This window comes from Ranitomeya imitator, chromosome 7 (assembly GCF_032444005.1).
Source record: "Ranitomeya imitator isolate aRanImi1 chromosome 7, aRanImi1.pri, whole genome shotgun sequence".
NCBI lineage: Eukaryota > Metazoa > Chordata > Amphibia > Anura > Dendrobatidae > Ranitomeya > Ranitomeya imitator.
The window spans coordinates 5185299-5207546 of NC_091288.1; the positions used below are offsets into that span (position 1 = coordinate 5185299).

Genomic DNA, 22248 nt, shown 5'->3' on the forward strand with positions numbered 1-22248 from the left:
CCATATACACAGCCCCCTGAGTTACAGCCCCCACCTGCCCATACACACGGCCCCCGCCTGCCCACACACACGGCCCCCGCCTGCCCGTATACACGGCCCCCGCCTGCCCACACACACGGCCCCCGCCTGCCCACACACACGGCCCCCGCCTGCCCACACACACGGCCCCCGCCTGCTCACACACGGCCCCCTGAGTTACAGCCCCCACCTGCCCATATACACAGCCCCCACCTGCCCATATACACGGCCCCCTGAGTTACAGCCCCCACCTGCCCATACACACGGCCCCCGCCTGCCCATATACACGGCCCCCTGATTTACAGCCCTCCACCTTCCTAAACACACGGCCCCCACCTGCCCATACACACGGCCCCCGCCTGCCCGAATACACGGCCCCCGCCTGCCCATATACACGGCCCCCGCCTGCCCACACACACGGCCCCCGCCTGCCCACACACACGGCCCCCACCTGCCCACACACACGGCCCCCTGAGTTACGGCCCCCACCTGCCCACACACACGGCCCCCTGAGTTACAGCCCCCGCCTGCCCACACACACGGCCCCCGCCTGCCCACACACACGGCCCCCACCTGCCCACACACACGGCCCCCTGAGTTACAGCCCCCGCCTGCCCATATACACGGCCCCCGCCTTCCTAAACACACGGCCCCCACCTTCCTAAACACACGGCCCCCGCCTGCCCGTATACACGGCCCCCGCCTGCCCGTATACACGGCCCCCGCCTTCCTAAACACACGGCCCCCACCTTCCTAAACACACGGCCCCCGCCTGCCCATACACACGGCCCCCGCCTGCCCATATACACGGCCCCTGATTACAGCCCGGTCACCGGTGATTATCGCCGCCGCCGCCGTCTGTGGAGCGCAGGTGACTCCTCTCCTCTCACCGCTCTCGGTCTGAGGTAAATACTTCTGCTGTGAGCGCGGCCAAGTTGTGCGCAGCCGCAGTGGGCGCGGGTGACCCCTCACTGTCTGTGGACGCGGGATCTCTGCTTCCTCACTGCGCGGTAACATCTGGACGCTGCAGAATACGGAGCACTTGTGGCACGAAGCTGCGCACTGAGCGACCATGCGCCGAGTCACCGCCCGTCCACCAGATGGCGCCGCGTTGTCAGCGGCTCCGGAGAACGTCTCTTCGCATTTCTGCGCTTTCCTCAAAGAAGCCGGGCAGCAGGGGGTTAATACCGCAGCCGGCAAATAAAGAGTCCGAGAGTAAGGTGTTAAGAAGGCGTGGTCTGGCGGCGGAGTGGGTGGAGACTGGGCCGGGGGCGGGGCTTCTGGACGCTGGCGGTCTCGGTTGCTCTCGCCCGGTGATGGGGATCCGCGGCCTGTGAGGCGCCATGAGCCGGAGCCTGCTGCTCGGAGCCCTGCTGCTGTGCTGCGCGCCGCCCACACCCGCGGGTGAGAGACTGAGGCGCCCGACAGGGGGAGGAGCCACAAGGAGTAACACTGAGAGGGGGGAGGCGGCGGGTGATGTGCCCGGGGCTCCGCCGGTGTCCGCGGTAATGGCCCGTGTCTCCTCTCTCCCAGCAGTGATCGTCTGCAGCGGCCGCAGCGTCAGCAGCGTCACCTCCTGCCAGGACTGTCTGCGCCTCCACCCGCAGTGCGCCTGGTGCTCGGAGGAGGTGAGACCCCGACACCGCTACTACCACTACTACCACCATCATCACTACTACTACTACTACACCCATCATCATCACCGTCCACTACTACTAGTACTACTACCCCCACCATCCACTACTACTACTACTACCCCCATCATCACTACCCCCACCATCCACTACTACTACCCCCATCATCACTACTACTACTACCACCATCATCATCACCGTCCACTACTACTAGTACTACTACCACCACCGCTGCTACTACTACTACCACCATCATCACTACCCCCACCATCCACTACTACTACACCCATCATCACTACTACTAGTACTACTACCACCATCATCACCTCCTGCCAGGACTGTCTGCGCCTCCACCCGCAGTGCGCCTGGTGCTCGGAGGAGGTGAGACCCCGACACCGCTACTACCACTACTACCCCCATCATCACTACTACTACTACCACCATCATCATCACCGTCCACTACTACTAGTACTACTACTACCCCCACCATCCACTACTACTACTACTACCACCATCATCACTACTACTACACCCATCATCACTACTACTACACCCATCATCACTACTACTACCACCATCATCACTACTACTACACCCATCATCACTACTACTACACCCATCATCATCACTACTACTACACCCATCATCATCACCGTCCACTACTACTAGTACTACTACCACCACCGCTACTACCACTACTACCGTCCACTACCACTACTACCACCATCATCACTACTACTAGTACCACTACCCCCACCATCCACTACTAGTACTACTACTACCCCCATCATCACTACTACTACTACTACCCCCACCATCCACTACTACTAGTACTACTACCACCACCGCTACTACTACTACCCCCATCATCATCACTACTACTACACCCATCATCATCACCGTCCACTACTACTAGTACTACTACCACCACCGCTACTACCACTACTACCACCATCATCACTACCCCCACCATCCACTACTACTACACCCATCATCATCACCGTCCACTACTACTAGTACTACTACTACCCCCACCATCCACTACTAGTACTACTACCACCATCATCACCTCCTGCCAGGACTGTCTGCGCCTCCACCCGCAGTGCGCCTGGTGCTCGGAGGAGGTGAGACCCCGACACCGCTACTACTACTACTACCACCATCATCACTACTACTACACCCATCATCATCACCGTCCACTACTACTAGTACTACTACCACCACCGCTGCTACTACTACTACCGTCCACTACCACTACTACCACCATCATCATCACCGTCTGCTACTACTACTACTACCCCCATCATCACTACCCCCACCATCCACTACTAGTACTACTACTACCACCATCATCACTACCCCCACCATCCACTACTACTACACCCATCATCATCACCGTCCACTACTACTAGTACTACTACTACCCCCACCATCCACTACTAGTACTACTACCACCATCATCACCTCCTGCCAGGACTGTCTGCGCCTCCACCCGCAGTGCGCCTGGTGCTCGGAGGAGGTGAGACCCCGACACCGCTACTACCACTACTACCACCATCATCACTACTACTACACCCATCATCATCACCGTCCACTACTACTAGTACTACTACCACCACCGCTGCTACTACTACTACCGTCCACTACCACTACTACCACCATCATCATCACCGTCTGCTACTACCACCATCATCACTACTAGTACTACCACTACCCCCACCGTCCACTACTACCATCATCACTACTACTAGTACCACTACCCCCACCGTCCACTACTACTACACCCACCATCATCACCGTCCACTACTACTAGTACTACTACCACCACCGCTACTACTACTACTACCACCATCACTACCACTACCCCCACCGTCCACTACTACTACACCCACCGTCCACTACTACTACACCCATCATCATCACCGTCCACTACTACTAGTACTACTACCACCATCATCACTACTACTACTACTACTACTGTCCACTACCACTACTACCACCATCATCATCACCGTCTGCTACTACTACCATCATCATCACCATCCACCACTACTACTACTACTACTACCACCATCATCACTACTAGTACTACCACTACCCCCACCATCCACTACTACTACACCCATCATCATCACCGTCCACTACTACTAGTACTACTACCACCACCGCTACTACTACTACTACTGTCCACTACCACTACTACCACCATCATCATCACCATCTGCTACTACTACCATCATCATCACCATCCACCACTACTACCATCATCATCATCATCACTACTACTACTATCATCATCACTACTACTACCACCACCGCTACTACTACTAGTACTACTACCACCATCATCACCTCCTGCCAGGACTGTCTGCGCCTCCACCCGCAGTGCGCCTGGTGCTCGGAGGAGGTGAGACCCCGACACCGCTACTACTACTACTACCCCCATCATCACTACTACTAGTACCACTACCCCCACCGTCCACTACTACTACACCCATCATCATCACCGTCCACTACTACTAGTACTACTACCACCACCGCTACTACTACTACTACTACCGTCCACTACCACTACTACCACCATCATCATCACCGTCTGCTACTACTACCATCATCATCACCATCCACCACTACTACTATCATCATCACTACTACTACCACCACCGCTACTACTACTAGTACTACTACCACCATCATCACCTCCTGCCAGGACTGTCTGCGCCTCCACCCGCAGTGCGCCTGGTGCTCGGAGGAGGTGAGACCCCGACACCGCTACTACCACTACTACCACCATCATCACTACTACTACACCCATCATCATCACCGTCCACTACTACTAGTACTACTACCACCACCGCTGCTACTACTACTACCGTCCACTACCACTACTACCACCATCATCATCACCGTCTGCTACTACCACCATCATCACTACTAGTACTACCACTACCCCCACCGTCCACTACTACCATCATCACTACTACTAGTACCACTACCCCCACCGTCCACTACTACTACACCCACCATCATCACCGTCCACTACTACTAGTACTACTACCACCACCGCTACTACTACTACTACCACCATCACTACCACTACCCCCACCATCCACTACTACTACACCCATCATCACTACTACTAGTACCACTACCCCCACCGTCCACTACTACTACACCCACCGTCCACTACTACTACACCCATCATCATCACCGTCCACTACTACTAGTACTACTACCACCATCATCACTACTACTACTACTACTACTACTACTGTCCACTACCACTACTACCACCATCATCATCACCGTCTGCTACTACTACCATCATCATCACCATCCACCACTACTACTACTACTACTACCACCATCATCACTACTAGTACTACCACTACCCCCACCATCCACTACTACTACACCCATCATCATCACCGTCCACTACTACTAGTACTACTACCACCACCGCTACTACTACTACTACTGTCCACTACCACTACTACCACCATCATCATCACCATCTGCTACTACTACCATCATCATCACCATCCACCACTACTACCATCATCATCATCATCACTACTACTACTATCATCATCACTACTACTACCACCACCGCTACTACTACTAGTACTACTACCACCATCATCACCTCCTGCCAAGACTGTCTGCGCCTCCACCCGCAGTGCGCCTGGTGCTCGGAGGAGGTGAGACCCCGACACCGCTACTACTACTACTACCCCCATCATCACTACTACTAGTACCACTACCCCCACCGTCCACTACTACTACACCCATCATCATCACCGTCCACTACTACTAGTACTACTACCACCACCGCTACTACTACTACTACTACCGTCCACTACCACTACTACCACCATCATCATCACCGTCTGCTACTACTACCATCATCATCACCATCCACCACTACTACTATCATCATCACTACTACTACCACCACCGCTACTACTACTAGTACTACTACCACCATCATCACCTCCTGCCAGGACTGTCTGCGCCTCCACCCGCAGTGCGCCTGGTGCTCGGAGGAGGTGAGACCCCGACACCGCTACTACTACTACTACTACTACTACTACCCCCACCATCCACTACTACCATCCACTACTAGTACTACTACACCCATCATCATCACTACTACTACCCCCACCGTCCACTACTACCATCCACTACTAGTACTACTACTACCCCCACCATCCACTACTACCATCCACTACTAGTACTACTACTACCCCCACCATCCACTACTACCATCCACTACTAGTACTACTACTACCCCCACCATCCACTACTACCATCCACTACTAGTACTACTACTACTACCCCCACCGTCCACTACTACTAGTACTACTACTACCATCATCATCACTACTACTACTACTACCCCCACCATCCACTACTACCATCCACTACTAGTACTACTACACCCATCATCATCACTACTACTACCCCCACCGTCCACTACTACCATCCACTACTAGTACTACTACTACCCCCACCATCCACTACTACCATCCACTACTAGTACTACTACTACCCCCACCATCCACTACTACCATCCACTACTAGTACTACTACTACCCCCACCATCCACTACTACCATCCACTACTAGTACTACTACTACTACCCCCACCGTCCACTACTACTAGTACTACTACTACCATCATCATCACTACTACTACTACTACCCCCACCATCCACTACTACCATCCACTACTAGTACTACTACACCCATCATCATCACTACTACTACCCCCACCGTCCACTACTACTACCCCCACCGTCCACTACTACTACTACACCCATCATCATCACTACTACTACCCCCACCGTCCACTACTACTACTACCCATCATCATCATCATCATCACTACTACTACTACCACCACCATCCACTACTACTACCATCATCCACTACTACTACTACCACCACCGTCCACTACTACTACCATCATCATCATCACTACTACTACACCCATCATCATCACTACTACTACTACTACCACCACCATCCACTACTACTACCATCATCCACTACTACTACTACCACCACCGCTACTACTACTACTGTCCACTACTACTACTACTACCCCCACCATCCACTACTACCATCCACTACTACTACTACTACACCCATCATCATCACTACTACTACTACACCCATCATCATCACTACTACTACTACACCCATCATCATCACTACTACTACCCCCACCGTCCACTACTACTAGTACTACTACCATCGTCATCGCCGTCTGCTACTACTACTACCATCATCATCCACTACCACCCCCACCATCCACTACTACTAGTACTACTACTACCATCATCATCACTACTACTACTACCATCATCATCACTACTACTACTACTATCATCATCATCACTACTACTACTACTACCATCATCATCACTACTACTACCCCCACCGTCCACTACTACTACTAGTACTACTACTACCATCATCACTACTACTACTACCATCATCATCACTACTACTACTACTATCATCATCACTACTACTACTACCCCCACCGTCCACTACTACTACCCCCACCGTCCACTACTACTACTACTACTACTACTACCCATCATCATCATCACTACTACTACCCCCACCGTCCACTACTACTAGTACTACTACCATCATCATCACCGTCTGCTACTACTACTACCATCATCATCCACTACCACCCCCACCATCCACTACTACTAGTACTACTACTACCATCATCATCACTACTACTACTACTACCATCATCATCACTACTACTACTACTACCATCATCATCACTACTACTACCCCCACCATCCACTACTACTACTACCATCATCATCATCACCGTCTGCTACTACTAGTACTACTACCCCCACCATCCACCGCTACTACTACCACCATCATCACCATCTGCTACTACTACTACCATCATCATCCCCTACTACCATCCACTACTACTACCCCCACCGTCCACTACTAGTACTACTACCACCACCGCTACTACTACTAGTACTACCCCCACCATCCACTACCACTACTAGTACTACTACCCCCACCGTCCACCGCTACTACTACCTACTACTACCACCACCGTCCACTACTACTAGTACTACTACCCCCACCGTCCACCACTACTACCGTCTGCTACTACTACTACCATCCACCACTACCCCCACCGTCCACTACTACCACCACCATCATCACCATCTGCTACTACTACTACCACCATCACCACTACTACCCCCACCGTCCACTACCACTACTAGTACTACTACCCCCACCATCCACCACTACTACTAGTACTACTACCCCCACCATCCACTACCACTACTACTAGTACTACTACCCCCACCATCCACTACCACTACTAGTACTACTACCCCCACCGTCCACTACTACCATCACCACCACTACTACTACCACCATCATCACCATCTGCTACTACTAGTACTACTACCCCCACCATCCACCACTACTACTAGTACTACTACCCCCACCGTCCACTACCACTACTACTAGTACTACTACCCCCACCATCCACTACCACTACTAGTACTACTACCCCCACCGTCCACTACTACCATCACCACCACTACTACCACCATCATCACCATCTGCTACTACTAGTACTACTACCCCCACCATCCACCACTACTACTAGTACTACTACCCCCACCATCCACTACCACTACTAGTACTACTACCCCCACCGTCCACTACCACTACTACTAGTACTACTACCCCCACCATCCACTACCACTACTAGTACTACTACCCCCACCGTCCACTACTACCACCGTCCACCACTACTACTACCACCATCATCACCATCTGCTACTACTAGTACTACTACCCCCACCATCCACCACTACTACTAGTACTACTACCCCCACCATCCACCACTACTACTAGTACTACTACCCCCACCATCCACCACTACTACTAGTACTACTACCCCCACCGTCCACTACTACCATCACCACCACTACTACCACCACCACCATCCACTACCACCATCCACCACTACTACTAGTACTACTACCACCATCATCATCACCATCTGCTACTACCCCCCCCCCCACCACCACTACTACCACCATCCACCACCACCACTACTACTACTAGTACTACCACCGTCCACCACCACCACTACTACCACCACCATCTGCTACTACCATCCACCACTACTACCCCCACCGTCTGCTACCACCACTACTACTAGTACTACTACCCCCACCGTCTGCTACTACTACTAACACCACCATCCACTACCACCACCACCACTACTACCCCCACCATCCACCACCACTACTACCCCCACCATCCACCACTACCACCGTCCGCTACTACCACCCCCGCCATGAACGACCCCTCCTCCTCCTCGTTGGCAGCGTGCTGTCACAATCCCGCCGCGGTCCCCTCCCCCGACTGTAGATATGATGGTGTGGGGGCCGTTGTGGTCACATGAGGAGACCCCTCGCCCGTCTGACACCAGGTTTCTCGCTCTCTGCAGGTTTTCGGGGCGACGCACGCGGTGACGTCACGCTGTGACTTAGCGGACAATCTGTTACAAAGAGGCTGCGCCCCGGACTCCATCGAGGGCCCCAAGAGCAAAGTCACCGTGACCAAGAGCCTCCCGCTCAGCCACAAGGGGTCCGGCTCCTCACAGGCGGACGTCATCCAGGTGACCCCGCAGCGCCTCTCACTGTCCCTCCGCCCAGGTCAGTGGTCGCACCTCATGCCTGGTGCAGGGGCGGGGTGAGCAGAGGTGTGCGAGGGGCTTATGTAAGCCTGGGTGGGCTCCGGGAGAGGTGGGGGGCATAGAGTAGTGGGGGGGCTGGCCTGGAGCAGGAGGAGCTGTAGGCTGGGGCAGAGTTGTGGTGCTTTGGCTAAGCCTGGGTGGGCTCTGGGAGAGATGGGGGGGGCATAGAGTAATGGGGGGGCATAGAGTAGTGGGGGGGCATAGAGTAGTGGGGGGGCATAGAGTAGTGGGGGGGCATAGAGTAGTGGGGGGCATAGAGTAGTGGGGGGCAGGACTGGAGCAGGAGATGCTGGAGCAGAGTTGTGGTGCTTTGCCTAAGCCTGGGTGGGCTCTGGGGGTCCCGGTGTCAGCGTACAGATGGAGGAGTTCTCGGGGTCTCTTGTGCCTGCTCTGCAGTTCCCACCCTGTGTCGCCCCTCAGGTGCGGCGGCCTCTTTTCGGGTGCATGTGCGGCAGGTGCAGGACTACCCGGTGGACCTCTACTACCTGATGGACTTGTCGCTGTCCATGAAGGACGATCTGGACACGATCCGGAACCTGGGGACCCGACTGGCTGCGGAGATGGCGACCCTCACCAGCAACTTCCGTCTGGGGTTCGGCACTTTTGTGGAGAAGAACGTCTCCCCGTTCTCGTACACCGCCCCCAAATATCAGCACAACCCCTGCACCGGGTGAGTGACCTGCACTGACACAGGGGAGCAGACCCTCAGACCTGGGGAGTGTCGGGTAAGATGGCGAGCTCTCCTGGATCCCCCCGCTCTCTGCCGCTTCTGTGTGACTTTGGCTCGGTGTCGCCCCCGGGGGTGGTCTGTGAACTGCACTGTCGGGTGCTGCCACAATGGATGGGGGTCCCGCGTATGGCGCTGGTTAGAACGCCCCCGGATCCTCGATGTTCCGCATTTATGGCAAATGCAAATTTACTCCAAAAGCTGATGAATTCCGTCTCCCGTCAGGTACAAGCCGTTCCCCAGCTGCAGCCCGTCCTTCGGCTTCCGCCACGTTCTGTCTCTCACCGACAAAGTCAGCAACTTCAACACTGAGGTGCAAAACCAGCAGGTGTCCCGCAACCGCGATGCCCCAGAGGGCGCGTTCGATGCCATTCTGCAAGCCGCAGTGTGCAAGGTGAGGAACGCCCGGCAGAATGGTGAGCGCCGCTCCGGAGGATAATGCAGGATGTAACTCAGGATCAGTAATGTAATGTATGTACACAGTGACTGCACCAGCAGAATAGTGAGTGCAGCTCTGGAGTATAATACTGGATGTAACTCAGGATCAGTAATGTAATGTATGTACACAGTGACTGCACCAGCAGAATAGTGAGTGCAGCTCTGGAGTATAATACTGGATGTAACTCAGGATCAGTAATGTAATGTATGTACACAGTGACTGCACCAGCAGAATAGTGAGTGCAGCTCTGGAGTATAATACTGGATGTAACTCAGGATCAGTAATGTAATGTATGTACACAGTGACTGCACCAGCAGAATAGTGAGTGCAGCTCTGGGGTATAATACAGGAGGTAACTCAGGATCAGTAATGTAATATATGTACACAGTGACTGCACCAGCAGAATAGTGAGTGCAGCTCTGGAGTATAATACTGGATGTAACTCAGGATCAGTAATGTAATGTATGTACACAGTGACTGCACCAGCAGAATAGTGAGTGCAGCTCTGGGGTATAATACAGGATGTAACTCAGGGATCAGTAATGTAATGTATGTACACAGTGACTGCACCAGCAGAATAGTGAGTGCAGCTCTGGAGTATAATACAGGAGGTAACTCAGGATCAGTAATGTAATGTATGTACACAGTGACTGCACCAGCAGAATAGTGAGTGCAGCTCTGGGGTATAATACAGGATGTAACTCAGGATCAGTAATGTAATGTATGTACACAGTGACTGCACCAGCAGAATAGTGAGTGCAGCTCTGGAGTATAATACTGGATGTAACTCAGGATCAGTAATGTAATGTATGTACACAGTGACTGCACCAGCAGAATAGTGAGTGCAGCTCTGGAGTATAATACAGGAGGTAACTCAGGATCAGTAATGTAATGTATGTACACAGTGACTGCACCAGCAGAATAGTGAGTGCAGCTCTGGAGTATAATACAGGAGGTAACTCTGGATCAGTAATGTAATGTATGTACACAGTGACTGCACCAGCAGAATAGTGAGTGCAGCTCTGGGGTATAATACAGGAGGTAACTCAGGATCAGTAATGTAATGTATGTACACAGTGACTGCACCAGCAGAATAGTGAGTGCAGCTCTGGGGTATAATACAGGATGTAACTCAGGGATCAGTAATGTAATATATGTACACAGTGACTGCACCAGCAGAATAGTGAGTGCAGCTCTGGAGTATAATACAGGAGGTAACTCAGGATCAGTAATGTAATGTATGTACACAGTGACTGCACCAGCAGAATAGTGAGTGCAGCTCTGGAGTATAATACAGGAGGTAACTCTGGATCAGTAATGTAATGTATGTACACAGTGACTGCACCAGCAGAATAGTGAGTGCAGCTCTGGGGTATAATACAGGATGTAACTCAGGATCAGTAATGTAATGTATGTACACAGTGACTGCACCAGCAGAATAGTGAGTGCAGCTCTGGGTGAGGCTGTAGAATGACTCGTTGGGGTTGGGTTCCTGTCTAGGTTTGGGGTCTTCTTTTGCCCCTCGGCCGTTCTCCTCGTTGCTGATGGTCGTGGTTTCGGTTCCTTTTCTCTTTCCGACTTGGGACGGTTTGTAATGAGATGAATTTTCACTTCTCTGTATTTTTCTGTTTTCGGGGAATGGTTTTGCTGAGTCTGGAGGGCGCCGGTCACGATGATTCATCAGTTGCTGGGATTACCGCCATTGTTGGGTCGGGGTGACGCGGGGTCCTCGTCAGTTGTGAGCCGCGGTTTGGTCGGGCAGGTTGGGGCAGATGCGGAGGATTACCCGGGAGGCTCCTGAGGCTTCGTGCTGGGTCCCGGCCGCGCTGCTTTACAAGTCACTGCAGAGCCACTCTGGGTGACAATTAGTACGGCTGCCATTACTGCTGCTGCGGGATGTCACCCAGCTTTCCCAGGTGTGACCGCTCAGTGTGTGCTGGTGGCAGGAGGGAGACCGGCTGCTGCCGTCTGTTATGTGTTCTTAGTGCTGGAGAAATAGCAGAGATTTGATTGTTTCCTTCGCACTGGAATGTGCTGCGCATCTCTGGTGGGATCGGTCTGCTGCGGCCGGTGGTGGGGGAGGGGGGGTCTGCTGCGGCCGGTGGTGGGGGAGGGGGGGTCTGCTGCGGCTGGGGGGGGGGGGGGGGTGTCTGCTTCGCCTGGGGGGGGGTCTGCTTCGGCTGGGGGGGGGGGGGTTCTGCTGTGGCCGGTGGTGGGTGAGGGGGTCTGCTGCATCCGGTGGGGGGGGGGGGGGAGGGGTTCTGCTGTGGCCGGGGGTCTGCACCGCCTGTTAACACTGCAGACTGCAACTTTCCAGGAACAGAGGGGATCTCGGCCCCTCAGTGAGGGTGTCTGGGGCGGTGGCTGTCCTGGTGGTGCTGTATGTATCAGTAGTAGAGATGATGGGACTTGTAGTTCTGCTCAGCGTGTGATCGGTGCTCTGCAGTGTTGGTGACGTCGGTCGCTGGACAGGAGGTTATTCTCCGTTTTTTCTGGCAGGAGGAGGTCGGCTGGAGGACTGAGGCCTCACACCTGCTGGTCATCACCACAGACGACGTCCCGCACGTTGCCCTGGACGGTAAGCTGGCCGGCCTGGTGCAGCCACATGACGGGCAGTGCCACCTGAACATGGCCAGCGAGTACAGCGCCGCCGCCCAGCTGGTAAGAACCGCGCCGGCTCCAGCATCTGACAACCAGCAGAGGTCCCCCGCATCTAGAGCTGTGTGTGCTCCGTGCATCGGTGCGTGCCTCCCACTCCGGGACCCCTGTAAGTAGGAAGCCTAAAGAATGGGAGTAAGGAGCCGCTGATGCACGCTATCTGCACTGATACACGGTAACAAACTGTCACGGATCCCTACTTCGTGGTGTCACTTATTCGTCACGTGCCTGCTCTCACACGTGACTTTGGGTTGTACCTGCAAGGGTTAATCTATCTCCCCACTCTGTCCAGCATTCAACTTCTGTCCTATGCTGTAAGGGGAGCATAAATCACACACCGACCCAGGCCACACACCCGCTCATACGCGCTGCCACCACTCACCGAATACACGGGCGGTGAGTCCCGGACTAATAATAATACTAATAAAAATATGTCTATCGCTCACAAGGCTCACACACCTTTAGGCTATGGATTCTTTTAGAACATTCAGGGTTCAACTTGTTAAAGTTTTATACTTTAATAACAAAAAGTTCAATGCTTACAATAAGAAAAAGGTATAAAAATATGATAATAAAAAGACATACAACTTATGCAAAACAATGTCAAAATAAACAAGAGAAAAACTAACAGAAATCATTTAACTGGTAGTTTGCTTTCAGCTCCCTGAGTGGGGGGGGGGTGGGGGGTGAATGGAGTTGGTGGAACACATCAGCTCCTCAGGCTGTCCTCACATGTGAACACAATTCTCTGTCTGCAGCCTAAATTTATAACTTTGGTCTGAGGTCAGGTTTCTAGACCGGCCCCTCAGGTCAGTATCATAACTGCTGCCTGTTTGATTGGGCCATGGCCGCGCCTCCAATGAATATATTATTTTCTCTTGTGGAAAGGTTCTCAGGGATAGATTCCCTCAGGCCACAATTAGCGTCTCACCTCCAAGACCTCAGAGGTGCCAAATGTTGTTTTTCTTCTTGGCCCTAGCTAGACCCCCTGGTGAGATCTGGAGACAGAATTTCTACTAGTCCCAACGAAGTACCTATTAACACCTAGGTGCGACTTGCCTTCAGGACAGATGTTACATTATCACTAGTCATACAGATAACCCAGGACATATGTCACTACACACATATAGATATATTTTCACCACACACTGTAACAAACCTTCATCTGTGAGAAGTCTTGGACCAGTATGAGGGGCTCAACTTCTTACTGAGGGCAAACAGAGATCCGGAACTTGGTAAATGCAAACTATTAAAAAGTGGTAGGACTTCAGACGGGGTGGGGTGCGTGTCTGGTGGGGGGCTGCGCTCCACATGGTGATGGCGCCCGCGGGCTCACACCGCTGCTTCTCTCGCTTCAGGATTATCCGTCGCTGGCGCTGCTCGGGGAGAAGCTGTCGGAGAACAACATCCATCTGATATTCGCTGTCACGAAAGCGCATTATTTATTATATAAGGTAAAGCATCGGGGGCGGAGAGGGGGAGGAGCATCTGGCTTGGCGTATCATAAGCCCCGCCTCCTGCATACTGACGGCACTGTGCCGCCTCCCTCTGTATTGGGGGGGGGCTGTCCTGGGCTGATGGGACACCTCCCTCTAATGGAGGGGGGCTGTCCTGGATGGGGAGGCGCCTCCCTCTGTATTGGGGGGGCGTGATGCCTGGGCAGGGGCGGGGCACCTCCCTCTGTATTTGGGGGACGCTGTCCTGGGCGGGGGGGCTCATCTCTATTGGGGGACATGCTGTCCTTGGCGGGGGGCACATCCCTCTGTATTTGGGGGACGCTGTCCTGGGTGGGGGGGCTCCTCTCTGTATTGGGGGACACGCTGTCCTTGGGGGGCACCTCCCTCTGTATTGGGGGCGGGATGCCCTGGGCGGGGGGGCACCTCCCTCTGTATCGGGGGGGACCCTGTCCTGGGTGGGGTGCTCCTCTCTATTGGGGGGTGCTGTCCTGGGCGGATGGGGCTCTCTTTATTGGGGGGTGTGCTGTCCTGGGCGGGAGGGGCACCTCCCTCTGTATTGGGGGGGCCCTGTCCTGGGGGGGGCACCTCCCTCTGTATTGGGGGGGCCCTGTCCTGGGGGGGCGCCTCCCTCTGTATTGGGGGGGGCCCTGTCCTGGGGGGGGCACCTCCCTCTGTATTGGGGGGGGCCCTGTCCTGGGGGGGGCACCTCCCTCTGTATTGGGGGGGGCCCTGTCCTGGGGGGGGCACCTCCCTCTGTATTGGGGGGGCCCTGTCCTGGGGGGGCACCTCCCTCTGTATTGGGGGGCCCTGTCCTGGGGGGGGGGGGCGCCTCTCTGTATTGGGGGGGCCCTGTCCTGGGGGGGGCGCCTCTCTGTATTGGGGGGCCTTGTCCTGGGGGGGGGCGCCGCACTGTATTGGGTGGGGGCGCTGTCTTTGGCGGGGGGGCGTGTCTCTCTATTTGGGGGGGTGCGCTGTCCTGGGCGGATGAGGCTCCTCTCTCTGTATTGGAGGGTGCTGTCCTGGGCGGGGGGGGCGCCTCTCTCTGTATTGGGGGGCGCTGTCCTGGGAGGGGGGGCGCCTCTCTGTATTGGGGGGGTGGGGCGCTGTCCTGGGCGGAGGCCGTCTCCCTCTGTATTGGGGGGCGCTGTCCTGGGAGGCGAGCGCCTTTCTGTATTGGGGGGGTGGGGCGCTGTCCTGGGCGGAGGCAGTATCCTTCTGCATTGGGGGGGGGCGTTGTCCTGGACGGGGGCCGTCTCCCTCATTATTGGGGGGGGGGTCGCTGTCCTGGGCGGGGGCCGTTTCCCTCTGTATTGAGGGGGGCGCTGTCCTGGGCGGGGGCCGTTTCCCTCTGTATTGGGGGGGGGGGTCGCTGTCCTGGGCGGGGGCCGTTTCCCTCTGTATTGAGGGGGGTGCTGTCCTGGGCGGGGGCCGTTTCCCTCTGTATTGAGGGGGGCGCTGTCCTGGGCGGGGGCCGTTTCCCTCTGTATTGGGGGGGGGGGGGGTCGCTGTCCTGGGCGGGGGCCGTTTCCCTCTGTATTGAGGGGGGCGCTGTCCTGGGCGGGGGCCGTTTCCCTCTGTATTGAGGGGGGCGCTGTCCTGGGCGGGGGCCGTTTCCCTCTGTATTGGGGGGGGGGGGTCGCTGTCCTGGGCGGGGGCCGTTTCCCTCTGTATTGAGGGGGGCGCTGTCCTGGGCGGGGGCCGTTTCCCTCTGTATTGAGGGGGGCGCTGTCCTGGGCGGGGGCCTTCTCCCTCTGTATTGGGGGGCGGTGTCTCATTAGTCTAATGTGGCTGTGGTTTTCCTATTAAGAATTTCACGGCGCTGATTCCCGGGACCACCGTGGAGATCCTGGACCCCAACTCCCAGAACATCCTGCAGCTCATCGTCAACGCCTACAATGTAAGTGCCGACTTACACTGCAGCACAGAGGATTTCAGGACATAGATGTCGAATGTAGTTGCAGAAATTGCTGCATGTGAAGAGGAAGGGAGCAGAGGTGTGGGAGGATAAGAGCAAGCAAAATATTTCCCCACGTCCCAGTTCTCCTGCTATTTTGCTTCTCTGCCCCCAAAATTCTTCTGGGGGTGACTACAAGTGTTGGGTGACGTAATGTGTGACCCCCGGGTGACACTTATGAGTCAGGAGACTTCAGCCCGAGGTCTCAACACCTGGACGAGCAAAACCGATACAATGTAACGACAGCAGCTGAGAACATAGTAATGGCGATCATGTACGTCCTTCCAATGTCGTCTCTCCCCAGTAATGGCTGATAACAGGGAGTAATAGATTGTATTCCCCTGTCCTACAGTCGCCTCTACCAGTAATGCCTGATAACAGGGAGAAATAGTGTCACGTACCCACTCTCCGCATGAGACTGGGGGTTGTGCCTGCAAGGGTTAATCTATCTCCCCACTCTCAGTCCAATATTCAACCTCTGTCCTATGCTGTAATGGGAGCATAAATCACACACCGACCCAGGCCACACACCCGCTGCCACCACTCATCGAATACACGGGCGATGAGTCCCGGAACTATTAATACTAGTAATGTCTATCACTCATAAGGCTCACACACCTTAGGCTATGGATTCTTTAGAGCATACAAGGTTCAGACTTTTTAAAATGTTAAGCTTTAACCCCTTCACGACATGCGCCGTACATCTACTGTGCATGCCGTGAATCCCCCTTTGATGTGGGCTCCGGCGGTGAGCCCACATCAAAGTCGCGACATGTCAGCTGTTTTGTACAGCTGACATGTGCACGCAATAGCGGCGGGTGAAATCGCTATTCACCCGGCGCTATTAACCTGTTAAATGCCGCTGTCAAACACAGACAGCGGCATTTAACTACCGCATCCGGCCGGGCGGCCGGATATGACGTCATCGCCGACCCCCGTCACATGATCGGGGGTCGGCGATGCATCAGGAAGGTAACCATAGAGGTCCTTGAGACCTCTATGGTTACTGATGCAGGTCTGCTGTGAGCGCCCCCCTGTGGTCGGAGCTCACAGCACACCTGCATTTCTGCTACATAGCAGCGATCTGATGATCACTGCTATGTAGCAGAGCCGATCAGGCTATGCCAGCTTCTAGCCTCCCATGGAGGCTATTGAAGCATGGCACAAGTAAAAAAAAAATGTTTTTAAAAATATGAAAAAAATATAAAAAATATAAAAGTTTAAATCACCCCCTTTCGCCCCATCCTAAATAAAACAATAAAAAAAACAAACCTACACGTATTTGGTATCGCCGTGTTCAGAATCGCCCGATCTATCAATTAAAAAAAAGCATTAACCTGATCGCTAAACGGCGTAGCGAGAAAAAAATCCGAAACGCCAGAATTACGTTTTTTTGGTCGCCGCGACATTGCATTAAAATGCAATAACGGGCGATCAAAAGAACGTATCTGCGCAAAAATGGTATCATTAAAAACGTCATCTCGGCACGCAAAAAATAAGCCCTCACCCGACCCCCAGATCACGAAAAATGGAGACGCTACGGGTATCGGAAAATGGCACTTTTTTTTTTTTTTTTTTAGCAAAGTTTGGAATTTTTTTTCACCACTTAGATAAAAAATAACCTAGTCATGATAGGTGTCTATGAACTCGTAATGACCTAGATAATCATAATGGCAGGTTGGTTTTAGCATTTAATGAACCTAGCAAAAAAGCCAAACAAAAAACAAGTGTGGGATTGCACTTTTTTTGCAATTTCACCGCACTTGGAATTTTTTTCCCGTTTTCTAGTAAAAGACATGGTAAAACCAATGGTGTCGTTCAAAAGTACAACTTGTCCCGCAAAAAATAAGCCCTCACATGACCATATTGACGGAAAAATAAAAAAGTTATGGCTCAGGGAAGGAGGGAAGTGAAAAACGAAAACGCAAAAATGGAAAAGGGCCGCGACTTGAAGGGGTTAATAGAAAAGGTACAGTGCTTACAATAAAAAGGGTATAAAAATATGGGAATAAAGTGACATACAAATATGCAAAAACAGGGAAGAAATAAAAGGATAAAACTTACAGAAATATCAAACTTTGCATTCTAATTCTCTGTCCCTGAGGCGAGAGAAATATGGAATGGCTCACATCAGCTTTCCAGGCTGCCCCCCACATGCGACCATCTTTCTTTGTGTGTAAGCCTAATTTATAGTCAACCTGGAGGTCATATTTCTAGACCATAATTAAATAAATAGGGCAGCACACTGCAGCGCCAAAACATGCAAACTTGAAAAAACGAAATTTGAACTACATTACTGCACTAGAAATATGAAAAATGAGAGCTTTTAGCGCACAAAAATGGCCAATTTTATGTGTACCTGGTAGCCACGTTAAGGCATCTCTCTTATACTAGTGCAGTAATGTAGTTCAAATTTCGTTTTTTCAAGTTTGCATGTTTTGGCGCTGCAGTGTGCTGCCCTATTTATTTAACTATATACGAGTTGGCGACTCTGGGTTCAGCACCTGTTCACACTCAGTCTATGTTTGGATGTGCAGGTCAGGTTTTTGAAATATTTCTAGACCAGCCTCTCAGGTTAATATTTATAATTGCTGGTTTGTGACTGGACCATGGCCACTCCACCAATGAATACATTGAATACAATGAATTCTCAAAGATAGTGTTAGGCTGTAATGGACATCTCTCTTCAAAAGAGCCAGAAGGTGTGAAACCTTTCCCCTTCCTGGTTCTTAGCGAGTCCCCCTGGCGAGATTGGAGACAGCAGACTGCCCTCTTAGGATAACATATGCTATGCCCCCTGTGAGACCTGCAGTCTCAGGACAGATGTTAAATTGCTGATAGTCACACATTCATACCTATACATATTTCACTACATATAGATTGTAGTCCCCTCCCCCAGTAATGGCTGATAACAGGGAGTGTTAGAGCATCTGTCTGGTACCAGAGAGGGATGGACGTGTCTTGATTTGACCTGACGGTTCCTGTGGCCCCTGGGTGTCATGGGGCCCGTGTGACGGTGCTGCGCTCTCCTGTTTTGTCGCTCTGTCACCGTTTTCACCTTCTCATTTTCTCAGAACATTCGCTCCAAGGTGGAGCTGACCGTGTCCGAGACCCCCGATGACCTCGGCCTCAGCTTCTCTGCTACTTGTCAGGACGGAGTGTCGTACCCCGGGGTCAAGAAGTGCGGAGAATTGAGGATCGGTGATACGGTGAGCAGTGGGGTGATCGCGGGGGGCACGGGGTGGTAGATATTGGTAGTTGCTCTCATTGATACCAGCCTCTAGCTGCCCGGCCCCCAGTGTCTTGTGCCATATCACATGACCTCCCCCTCCAATCAGTGGCCAGCTGATGGCCCCCGGACTGCAGGAGGCCCCCCCCCCCCCAAGGGCTTATATACAATGTGTCCATTTCCTTGTATCCACATCTTGTGCATTTGCAATTTCCTCTTCTCCTCTGCCGTGTTCACAACAAGCATCGGCTGCCATGACTGGTGTCATGTACCAGCACGTGACTTGGGGTTGTGCCTGCAAGGGTTAATCCATCTCCCCACTCTCAGTCCAACATTCAACCTCTGTCCTATGCTTTAATGGGAGCATAAATCACACACCGACCCATGCCACACACCCGCTCATACGCGCTGCCACCACTCGCCGAATACACGAGTGATGAGTGCCGGAAATATTACTACTACTGTCTGCCAATCACCAGGGTCACACACTCTAAGGCTATGGATTCTTTAGAGCATACAAGGTTCAAACTTATTAAAGTTTTAAGCTATAATAGAAAAGGTACAGTGCTTACAATAAAAGATATAAAAATATGAAAAGAAAAAGTGCAAAATACAAATATGCAAAACAGTTATAAAAATGAAGGGAGAAAACTTACAGAAATATCTAAACTTTGCAGTACGGCATTCTGCTCCCTGAGGGGGGTATGAATATGGAATGGTACACATCAGCTTGGCTGTCCCTTATAGAATCTTTGACACCGTTTCTATGGGTAAAGGCCTCTCAGGTTAATATTCTAATTCTTGGTTTGTGACTGGATCCTGGCTATTTTACCAATGAATACAGTATTTTTCTTTGAACCTATTTGTGTGACCTTTCTCATAGTAAATAGTGTGAGGCTGCAGTTGGCGTGTCTCGTCAAAAGAGTCAGAAGGTGTGAAATGTTTCCAAATGGAGTGTTCTCAGGAAATCCCCCCCTGGGGTGAGACTAGGAAGACTGTCTTATTCTCAGGATAACATAGGTCATGACCTTTGAAGACCTGCAGTCTAGAACAGATGCTAAGTTACTGCTGGTCATACATATTCCACTACAACTGGTTACAAAGACTAATGGGGATCTGCCAAAATCCTGTGACCAGCGGAGCCTCAGACAGATCCCTGCATGTCCTGGCTACTGACCACCGTACCCCTAAACCCTGCACAGGAGGACAGTGGGCGAGGGGTTAATACTACATTGTAGAATTATGGGAGTGATACATCGTGTGTGAAGTAGGGAATCGCTCCCATCATCCCCGACCCGTCAGCTCACAATCTCCTGCCATCCTCTGCTGTGAATAGTAATGCGTCTGTTCTCTTCCAGGTGTCATTTGAGGTTTCGGCAGAAGCACGCTCCTGCCCCCCTCCCGGGGTTTTGGACACCTTCACCATAAAGCCGGTGGGGTTTCGGGACGTTGTGGAGGTGGCGGTAACATATGATTGCAGCTGCCGCTGCTCGCAGCGCGTGGAGAGCAACAGCGGGAAATGCAGCAGTAATGGCAACTACAGCTGCGGCATGTGCAACTGTGACGCCGGCTTCCTGGGAGCTCGGTGCGAGTGCGGGGAGGAGGACGACAGCAGCGACGAGTCACTGACCACCTGCCGGGAGTCGGACAGCCACACGGTGTGTAACGGCCGGGGACGCTGCATCTGCGGACTGTGCTCCTGCTACGAGAGCGAGTTTGGGCGCATCAGCGGCTCGTACTGCCAGTGCGACGACTTCTCCTGTGCCAGGTTCAAGGGCGTCCTGTGCTCAGGTGAGTCCTGCACCACGGTCTTCGCATAGTCGGTGGCGCACTCTGTTACACACCTACAGTGACATGTAAAAGTTTGTGCACCCCTGGTCAAAATATGAAAAAGACTTGGGTATACTAATAGATCACAGACTGCACAGGAGTCAACAGTGTGATACAGCAGCAAAAAAGGCAAATGCAATTCTGGGATGTATCAACAGAAGCATAGAGTCCATCTAGATAATGTGAAGTTATTGCCCTCTACTCCTCTGTGGTCAGACCTCATCTGGAATACTGTGTCCAGTTTTGGGCACATTTTAAAAAAGACCTCAACAAACTGGAGCAAGTTTAGAGAAGAGCGACCAGAATGGTGACCGGTCTGCAAACCATTTCCTATGGGGAACGGTTACAGGATCTGGGAATGTTTACCGGCAAAAAAGAAGACTGAGAAGGAGACTTAATAGCTGTCCACAAATATCTGAAGGGCTGTCACACTGTAGAAGGATGATCTGTATTCTCATTTGCACAAGGAAAGACTAGAAGCAATGGGATGAAAGTGAATGAGAGGAGACAGATTAGATATTAGAAA

The 22248-nt window shown here is 52.6% G+C and overlaps 1 protein-coding gene across 3 annotated transcripts in view; it reads left to right on the forward strand.

Annotated features, from left to right (window-relative positions):
• Window positions 1–986: 986 nt before the first annotated feature.
• ITGB5 (integrin subunit beta 5) overlaps window positions 987–22248 on the forward strand; it is a 63030-nt gene continuing 41768 nt past the window's right edge. Inside the window, exons 1-10 of one of the 3 annotated variants that reach the window (XM_069732593.1) lie at window positions 987–1233; window positions 1552–1646; window positions 9180–9387; window positions 9849–10098; window positions 10381–10549; window positions 13094–13255; window positions 14611–14706; window positions 16517–16606; window positions 19738–19872; window positions 21251–21683. In XM_069732593.1, the coding sequence (XP_069588694.1) occupies window positions 1119–1233; window positions 1552–1646; window positions 9180–9387; window positions 9849–10098; window positions 10381–10549; window positions 13094–13255; window positions 14611–14706; window positions 16517–16606; window positions 19738–19872; window positions 21251–21683 (1753 nt within the window). In that variant the 5' untranslated portion in view covers window positions 987–1118. Of the gene's footprint in view, window positions 1234–1263; window positions 1423–1551; window positions 1647–9179; window positions 9388–9848; window positions 10099–10380; window positions 10550–13093; window positions 13256–14610; window positions 14707–16516; window positions 16607–19737; window positions 19873–21250; window positions 21684–22248 lie in introns of those variants that run through there. The other 2 variants (XM_069732591.1, XM_069732592.1) reach the window with 2 other exon arrangements.